The sequence below is a fragment of the Cygnus atratus genome, chromosome 3 (genome assembly GCF_013377495.2).
Source record: "Cygnus atratus isolate AKBS03 ecotype Queensland, Australia chromosome 3, CAtr_DNAZoo_HiC_assembly, whole genome shotgun sequence".
Lineage (NCBI taxonomy): Eukaryota > Metazoa > Chordata > Aves > Anseriformes > Anatidae > Cygnus > Cygnus atratus.
In genome coordinates, this window is record NC_066364.1 from 118,168,649 (window position 1) to 118,177,898 (window position 9,250).

General features: G+C 41.8%; 2 protein-coding genes across 4 annotated transcripts in view; one reads left to right on the top strand and one right to left on the bottom strand.

The window, feature by feature from the left end:
• Positions 1–2,017, bottom strand: part of CCDC85A (coiled-coil domain containing 85A) — a 182,408-nt gene extending 180,391 nt beyond the window's left edge. Inside the window, exon 1 of the mRNA XM_035565443.2 lies at positions 1,938–2,017. The gene's annotated coding sequence lies outside the window, so the exon portion shown is untranslated. The remainder of the gene's footprint in view (positions 1–1,937) is intronic.
• EFEMP1 (EGF containing fibulin extracellular matrix protein 1) overlaps positions 1,523–9,250 on the top strand; it is a 48,468-nt gene continuing 40,740 nt past the window's right edge. The window contains exons 1-4 of one of the 3 annotated variants that reach the window (XM_050709443.1): positions 1,523–1,672; positions 2,121–2,208; positions 5,050–5,098; positions 5,272–5,532. In XM_050709443.1, the coding sequence (XP_050565400.1) occupies positions 2,125–2,208; positions 5,050–5,098; positions 5,272–5,532 (394 nt within the window). In that variant the 5' untranslated portion in view covers positions 1,523–1,672; positions 2,121–2,124. Of the gene's footprint in view, positions 1,673–1,845; positions 2,040–2,120; positions 2,209–5,049; positions 5,099–5,271; positions 5,533–9,250 lie in introns of those variants that run through there. The other 2 variants (XM_035565441.2, XM_035565442.2) reach the window with 2 other exon arrangements.

A 9,250-nucleotide genomic window follows, 5' to 3' on the forward strand; every position in this document is an offset into this window, starting at 1 on the left:
ACATGCTCCAAAATGATGTTTCTGTTGTTCTCTGCTTCGTTTGTCCTAGAGTGCAACACAGGCAATGTCTCCCTAGGTGACAGATTAAGACAAAACATTTTTAAAGGCTGACTTAATCCAGAAGCCAACAAGTTAAATTCAGGTCTCTCGGCATGGCAGATATTTTGACAGTACATTCAAAAATAACCATTGTTGCCAGCAGAGACAAGCAATTGATATCACTATTTTGAGTATTAGGAATATCTGTACTGCTTTCTATTAACATGAAACAGCAAATTTTCACAATATAATTGGAGGCATGTCATAAATATGAGTGTAGTTTACACTAATAGGAGTCATTAACTTGGAGCCAATCTAACACTTTGAACCTGTATTGCTAAAAAATGTTACACAGACTTCAGGCGGAATAAAGGGAGCATTTCTTTGAGCAGGAGAGTAGGTGTCAAAACATAGCTTGTTAAATACACCAGCATACAAAAGTACATGCAAAATGTCCTAAAAATGTAGTCAACCTAAAGCCAACCAATGTCATTAATGTTTGAGGGTTATTCATCTGCACAACGTGACTACCATCAGCCCCATGGGTGTTAGCTCATCCTCTCCCCAGACGAGAAGATTCATAGAAACATTTTGATTTTATATGCAGTTGTAACAATACAGATGTATTCTACACATACAAGTGATCATACTCAGAAATAACTGAAGAACCAGTATGCTCTTAGGCAGACCTTCTCAGGCTTTGACAGATTTTTGCATTTACCTTCTACCCTTTGACTCCTTTGGGTTATAAGCCCACACTGAAAACTCTTCCAAAGCTTCCTCTGTGTAAACTGGTTTCCAGAGCAACCTTCCCACCTCCATTAAAATCTCCAACTGCTTTCACTGGAGCTGCCACTCTGGCAGTCCTTCAGTAAGGGGACTCCTTGTGTATTTTATTTACCAAATTCAGAGTGAGTGCTGGCAGCTTCTGTTGCTGGAGCAGCTCTTATCAGCACCCAGCGGGGCCCGCTCCGGCCCGAGCTCCTCACAACCACCCAGGAAAGCTCCTTCCGTGCGTGGCCTCTGCTCCATGCTGGGCTTAACTCTAAGAAAACGCACATCTTGCTCCCCATTTGCTCGGGAATTGTGAGGTAGATCCTTCACCTGCACCCTGCTTCTCCTCAGCATGGGGCCGGCCATTTGTCGCCTCACGCCCTCAGCAAGCACCAGGCGTCGAAGCCCGAGGCACGCACATAGCAGCGACCTCCCACGCGAGGGCTGCTACGGCGTTGTAGAAAGTCGGTGGCCGGGCTGCTTGAGAGAACGGGCTGGGACCGTGCCCGGCGTGAAGTGCCTCGGTTCCCCAGAGCAGCGCCCCGCCCCTCTGCCGTCTATCCCGCACCCAAGATGGCAGCGGGGCTCCGCACCTGCCCCGCCTCGGGGCACCCCCGCCGGCGGTCGACGGGAAGCGGCGGAGGGCCGTGCGCCTAGTCCGCCCCGCCCCGCAGCAGGGCTCCGGCCGCCGCGGGGCCGGTAGGGGGCGCCCGGGGCTCCGGCAGGAGCCGGGCCCGTTTCTATTTATCCGAAGGCCCGCGGGGGGGAGCGGGCGCCGGCAGCGCAGCGGAGCCAGCGGACGGACGGGGCCGAGCCGCCGCGGTAACGCCGCCGGGAGCAGCCGCCGGCCCCGCCGCAGGTAGGAGCGGGCTCCCGGGCCGGCTCCGCGCCCGGCCCGGGGGTTGCTGCCGGTGCTGTTCCCCGGCGGTGAGGCGGTTCGGCTCGGCAGGGCAGGGCAGGGCAGGGCAGGGCAGCCCCGAGCCCGGCAGGTGCCCGGCGCGGAGCCCGGCGCCGCCGCTGCCTCCTCGGGGCCCCGCGGGCGTTCTCCCGGAACCTCACCGCGGCACCCCGGCGCGGGATGGCGAGGGCGTTGCGGGGCTTTAAAGCCGGCTGCTTTGCCATACCCGGCTCCTTTTCAGCCGGGCGAAGCGCAGCGGGCTGCCCGCGCCGCCGAGCTGCCCCCTGCCCCCTGGCACGACCGGGTTGCTGCCTGCCGCGGCGGCCAGGTAGCGAGGGACCTGTCCCGGGTCTGCTGGCAGCGCGGCGCTGAAAGGACTCGTGGCTGACTTGTTTTTCTTTCTTTCAAGGTTCATGATGTTGACAGCTATGTTCTTGGCTGCGCTCATCCTTATTACGGTGCATTCGCAGGAAACTGAGGAAACCATAACATACACGGTAAGGTTTAATGGAGTTGGGGATAATTATTGCTTTGCAGGAGTTCTTTTCTAAATGACCCTTTAAAAAAAAAATCTTGCCAATGTATAGCATGCAATACAAAGTTCTTTGAGTCTGAATGTTAACTGTAAAATAAGCTGCTCCTACACTGAAACAGTGAAAGTTGAAGTTTACAAGATTGAGCAGAATGGGCTGCGTCTCTCTGTTCTGAAAAGCTAGCTATGGACTGAGTTTGATGAACTGAATAAAATTATGAAGCTTAATTTTTTTTTTTTTTAATCCCGTTTCCTAAAGAAAAGGTCCCTAGGACCTTCATTTGAAATACATGGAACTTGACAGATAATTAGGTCAAACATTCTTCAGTGTTTTCCTTTGGATATTTCAAGCTGTTTTTAACAACATGCAAGTACATCAAAATTCAGTGCTCTTAATGAAGCATCTAAGTCCTGGAGTGCTCACACAAATGTTAGTTTGAGCTGGTTTTGAGCAGTGGTTTTGCACAGCTTAATGAAATTCTACAAGAAAACTGGAAATAGGTTCTGCTTGCAACCAGGTGATAGGATAAGAGATTTATAGGCCTTCTTGTAAGTTTTTGGTTTTAATCTGCTTGTTCTCGCTTCTTGGCTTACATAATGCGTGTCATAGAAGGAGTGGCAATTACATCGGCTTGGGCTGGTGAAAAACCCACGTTTTCACATCTGATTACAGCTGTAATCCCTGCAACTTGCTTCATATGGGTGGACCTCTGAATATGTGTACAGACATCAGCGCAATGCCACACAAGCAGAAAATTCTGCACACATGCAAAAAGTTAGAGAACCACAGCCAAAGGCTGAGATTGTGTCTTATACAAGTAATCCCACTGAAGTCAGTGGGATGGCTCAGGCAAGTAAATATTGCGGAGTTGGACCTTATCATAGAAGACTGGGCTCAAAGAAGCCTCAAGTGAACATCAGGAAGTCAGTCATAAAATACTTCTAATACTAGGCTTTGGAGGCAATAGACTTCTGAAGGTTGGGAGTACTTCTATTTAGAGGCTTCTGAAATATTTTTAAGTCCCTATACAGAAGCAGAAACTGAAGAACTAAGTACATTTTGAAAATCTAGACTAAATAGGGATTCCAACCCCCTCCTTTTCAGGGCTTATTACAATTTTTTTTTAATAGGGCTTTTCTGATGTCTGCACACTTCTTTTTATAACAACAGAAGATTTCTAGCATGCCTGTGTGATTTGGGTTCCTATAATATGTTTTCAAAGAGCATTCAGGTGCTTCAGTGATCAGTCTTCTAATCATGTAAACTTAACAATGAAACTTAGCTTTTGGACATGTTACCCGTAGGATGCTACCGTTTCTCATACGTACATTGTATTCATTTAGGGCCAAATCCTTTTCTATTGTAAAACTTCCTTCAGCTACAGTAATAGTTGGACTTGGCTCCTTACTATTAAATAGACAGAACTTCTGTTGTGCATTAATAAGAATTGGGTGATTCAGTAGATGCATGAATTAGCTGTTTCCCTTTGGGTTTGCGTTTTCATAGCTACAGTAACTTTGGTGTTGTCAACTCAGCATGTAGTCATTCCTTTAGAGATTGAGAATTGTAATACAATTTGCTGTCCACTTACCCCTTTGTAACATTGGAGGCTTTTTCTTCCAACTCGCTGCTACATCTGGCAGATCACTGGTGTCACCTGCGAATGAAGAACATATTTTCAATCCTATTGCTGAGTTAGTGTCTGTTTGTAACAAGTTTCTCAAAATAACTTGAGCATTGTAAATGGAACAAGTGGATCTCAGCACCAGAAGGTCAAACTTGTTACTTAAACAGTTCTCCACAGCAGAGGAGTTGCAACAAGATTTAGCTTGCTTAACTGTGGCTAATTACATTAATTGACTCAATTCTTTTCTTTCTGTGGGGCCATTAAAATAATATCCTAAGCAGTGCAGGATGCATATGCACCCACATAGTACAGCTCAGTTGATTCACTGATATTTTAAATGTCTGCTGTAGTTGGCAGCATTGTGGTACTTAACTAATCAGTTTCTCTAATTATAACCTGTGATTAAAACTGTAGACATTTTAATGCTTTTGGGCAGAGGGATAATGAAGATATTTGCCTCAATTGCCGGGCAGAATATTTAAAATTCTTCCTGAAGTTACCAGTCTACGATGATATGAATAGTTGCTGAGCATAGTCTTGTTTGAATTCTGTCAAGTTTTATTTATATAAGTAGTCCTGCTGTTATAAACTCTAACCATTTATTGTATGTCTTGCAATATAAATTGTTCTTCCTAGACTGCAGTTCCTGGAGTCACATGGTTAGAAAGCATGTGAATGAATTTCCAGCTGTCATGGGATCTTTTCCCATTGCTACTGTGCTGATGGGAGAGAGGAAGAAGTACGGTGGGACAGAGGTCCACTAGTCCCTCTGGCAAACCCCTGGAATGAAAGAATGAAAGATGTTCACCTCTTGGAAAGCAGTGAACAAGAACAAAGTTTAAAAAAAAAAAAAAAATACATTATAGTCAGCCAGTAACCAATGGCAGATGCTTTTTTTGCTTTGTTCCCCATCCCCACTAAAGTCTACCTACTCGGCAAACAATACCTTAGGAACTTGCTGAGAATAGAAGCTCTATCTGTACGTGCTTTTCATTCTTCCTACACAGCAATGCTGTACTAATAGCCATTTTTCTAGCTTTCCAAAGTATAGAAACATTGCATTTATCCTAACGTAAAACTTTGAGATCACTGAAATATGCTTATTTTTCCAAAATAAAGAATCCTGACTAGCATAGTATTTTACTGTTGTTTTTTTTTTCTCCTGTTTTTATCTATAGCAATGCACAGATGGCTATGAATGGGATCCTGTTAGGCAACGGTGCAAAGGTACAGTAAATCATTATCAAACAAAAACTTGCTGTTGGAATTATTTCAGTATTCTCACATCCCTGGTTTAGACAAGGGAGTGTGCTTGCATGTCTCATTGTGTTACTTGTATTAATGGCTGTTGCAGAGGATTCAACTGTTAAAAGCATGACTTGTGTTGTTGCTAACCACAGATATTGATGAATGTGAAATAGTCCCAGATGCATGTAAAGGTGGGATGAAATGTGTTAACCACTATGGAGGATACCTCTGTCTACCCAGAACAGCCCAAATTATTGTAAATGAGCGAGAAGAAGCAGCAGCTGAATCCACTAGTGGTCGAAACAATGTCATTCGACGGACTCCAGCTGATCCTCACCGTGCCCCTCCAAATCCGACTCATCAAATTCAGTGTGCAGCTGGGTATGAGCAAAGTGAGCACAATGTGTGCCAAGGTAAGCAAACTGCCCTATGTTTTCCTTTCAGTATAACCAGAGTGTATGTGATAACAAACCTAATGCCTAGAAAATAACAGCCTATAACTTGAACTTACTAGAAATGTATTGGTGCGCCATAAAATTGGACACACACACACCTCCTAAAAGTCTCTAAATAAAATACATGCATCATGTTATTGTTCAAGGTAACAGAACCTGAAGTTTGTTGCAACCTATTCCATCCATTTCAGGCTAATGAGTACAATTAATTCTGTTGTCCGTAGATGGTTTAAAAAAAAAAAAAAAAAAAAACCTTAACGCAAGTAAGCAACTTTGGTCAAACATTTTATATTGTATCAAACGTGTCCAGGAGAGGCAGTGCTTTGAAAAAAGTAGGCAACATAGTCGGACATAGTGTAGATAACCTGTAAAGATTGGCAAAACTATGTATTTTCCACTAAGTTAATACTGAATGGAACAGGAAAAAATAATCATCGTGTGAGCTGTTGTTTACATCAGACTATAATGCAGAACAATACACTGTTTTATGTCAATTAGAGTTGTATGAGGGATACTTCTCAAGCAGTAGGAACCAAACATCTGAACATCTTGTGCTCTTCTGATCTCTGTGGCAGCAGTCCTACACAGACCCTGCTAGCTTACTTTCAGTCATAGTCTAGCCAGGCTCTGAAACTATAGCAATGAAGACTTTTCATCTGAGTGTACATACACTGCACGCTGTGCCAAAATTCTCAGGGTATTAGCAATGTTAATTGTATGCATTCAGGAACCAGACCCACAAGCACTACTGTAAACTAAGACTGTTTCATTTATTATTTTATATAAATAGTTTACTCTTATACTTGCTGAAGTAACAAATGTTTTGTCCACTGTTTTGTTTTCTTCCATAAAAATATATTCTATTCCTTGTTCATAATTTGGCTTTCAAGCATGGCAGTGGGATACCCATGCAAACAGAGGGCAAAATGTGACCCCATGGTTCATCTTTTTCATTTTTGTGGCCCTTAACAGTATAATCATAAAAAATAGTACTTCAGTGACTATAATCAGGGCAAGCTGTATTATACAGTGGTAGTTCCTTTCTCCCTGGTATTCATGTATATATTCATGTATACAGAACATTATTTATCACTAGTAAGTAAATGCCCTGTGCTTCTGAAGCATAGTAATCATCATGGAGACTGGATATGTTATTTTCATAGGCAAAGCCTCAGAGTTGCATTTCTGGCTCATCTGATAACATTCAGTATTTCTGTTGCTCTAATTCAAGAATGTTAAGTAAAGAGCCTGCCAAAGGAAGTCAGTCCAATGATATCCCCTTAATTCCAAGTGTTCATCTGAAGTTATCTTTGGCACTAATTTTTTCCTTGATGACAAATTATTTTTTCTCAGTTTACCTTAACAAACTAGCAGCAGAACCAAAAACAGAGTACGAGACTCCTGTGTTTGATCCAGCATTCCCCCCTTCAGGTGATACTGCAGTACTGTGATGCTTATCTTCCCTGGTGAATTGTAATAAACTGCTTCCGCTAGAGCACATAATATTGCTGTTTTACAAAATTTGAAAATAATGCTAGAAAAGTTCCAAGCATGAACATAATTTTTGCTGTGGTGGCTTCAGGTGCACAAGTAAGTGATAGCATAGGAAAGTTTAATGGCAAATAGTACCAATGCCTTACTTATTCTGAATTGGGAAACAGGGTTAACTTAGAGACTGACAAGTGGTTAGGGTTTTTGTTTTGTTGAGAAGATTGTTTATGATACATTATTATTATCTTTTTTTCCATGCTTTAGCTTCTCAAAACTTGCAACTAAATATTTATATTCAATTTACAAATCTTTGGTTAATTTATAATAACAACTAACTGTTGTTGTTATAGTACCAGAACTTTTAACTAACAGACACACAAACTATGGTGAAATCTCAGGCTTTACTGAGTCAGAGTTTTGCTACTAATCTTCTTGTGCCAAAATTTCATTCTAAATGCAGAAAGTATGGAAATATTGGTGTTTAAAAGCTGAAATATATTGTACTGAATGAATTCCAGCTGGAAAAAGTGTAGTGGATAGTGTGCTTGAAAGAAAGGATGAAGGACTTTCACAGCACTTAAAGCATGCATTCAACTTCGTGATCTTCACTGCTGAAAATATCTTATAAAAGATAATTTTGATCAGCAATGGTCCCACTGTGGGTTTATTTAATTATGGTTAAAAGACTTTGCTATGATAACTGCTTGAGGCTCCTAGGGAGTGTAACTTACACATATAGTCACACTTAAGCTTGTTTTATTGTTTAGTAAATCAAATATGAAGTCCAGCTCCTTCTAATTATTTGCAGATGTATGACATTTTCCTTCCAGTCCAGCAGCACTAAGTATTTTACAACCAATGTGAAAGTGTAGAGACCTCTGTTTAAAACAATAACGTGCTCTGAGGAGCTATATTACTGACATCATACTAGTGTATTAGGGGCCTTCTGTTATAATATATTGTCCACTCCCTTTTTAAACATTGAATAGTGAGAGTACGATAGGCCAAATGCACAAGTTGGTTTCTGTGCTTGAAATAAACAGTCAAACATGACTAATGCCACTTATGCATAAGTAGTTTCAGTGATGTGCTGAGCTTCATCATAAGGTGAGGCAAGATACTGTACGGACAGATTGTATTTCTATTGATAGGAATGAGAAACGTTCAGGGAGGTGTGTGTTCTCTGTGTGTCTTAATCTAACAAAACATGGCTGTGCCTGAGAGATTTAATACCTTCTTAACCTCTGACCAGAAGAAAACAAGTGAAAGTTAAAATATTTGTCAATGCTTAGAGCTTCTTGTCTCCGATGCATACCTGTATTTACTAGAGACCATGTAACAGACTAATAGCATCCATGGCAAACTGGTAACAAAGCACACTGTCTTGCAGAAGATACCTCACAGAAATGATTGTAGCTTCCTCTGATATATGTAAAAGTCATTTTTATAACTACTATTGATAAGAAACATGTTCTTGTTTAACTGTAGTTGTCAGAAGTGCGGGTAGCAAAGCTTCTCTGGGAAATTCTCAGCATACTGTATCTGAATAGTAGGTAGTAGGAACCTCCAAAAATGATGAGAAAGCCAGGGGGATGTTATTTTGGAGGAAGATTTTTTACATAGAAAATGTACCAACTAACTCTGATTCAACCAAAAACATTTAAATGAAGAATTTAAGGTAATTTTGACCTTAATCAATCTCCCTTCCCACTCCAGCTCTTTATAGTTAGTTTCTTCCCCACGGTCACTTCTATATTTGCTTTTACCTTGAAGTGCTGCTGAATTGGTCACCAGGTAGATTTCCTTGTGGCACCTGCCAGCATTTTCAGAAAACAACTCATTCTCACCTGTCAAAGTCAGAGTATCACTCAATTTGGGAAAAGCCAAAAACAGTAAGAAATATATTATAAATTACTGAGTTAGCTAATACCTTCAGACACTTTTTTGCCTCATAATAAACAAATACCTGAACTCTGTTGCCTGCATACAGGACTGGATCATTATTTGGCCCTGTGATTTGAGTCTGCTCGTATTGAAATCAAAAGAAAGTCACCCAATTAATTCAATTTTGTCAAATCTAGTCTGGAAGAAACTGCAAGCTTTTCCTAGAATGTCGTGACACTTAAATGGAGGTGGGGAAAAAAGTAACTTGTAAACTTGAGAAGGGAAAGATTATTCCACCCTC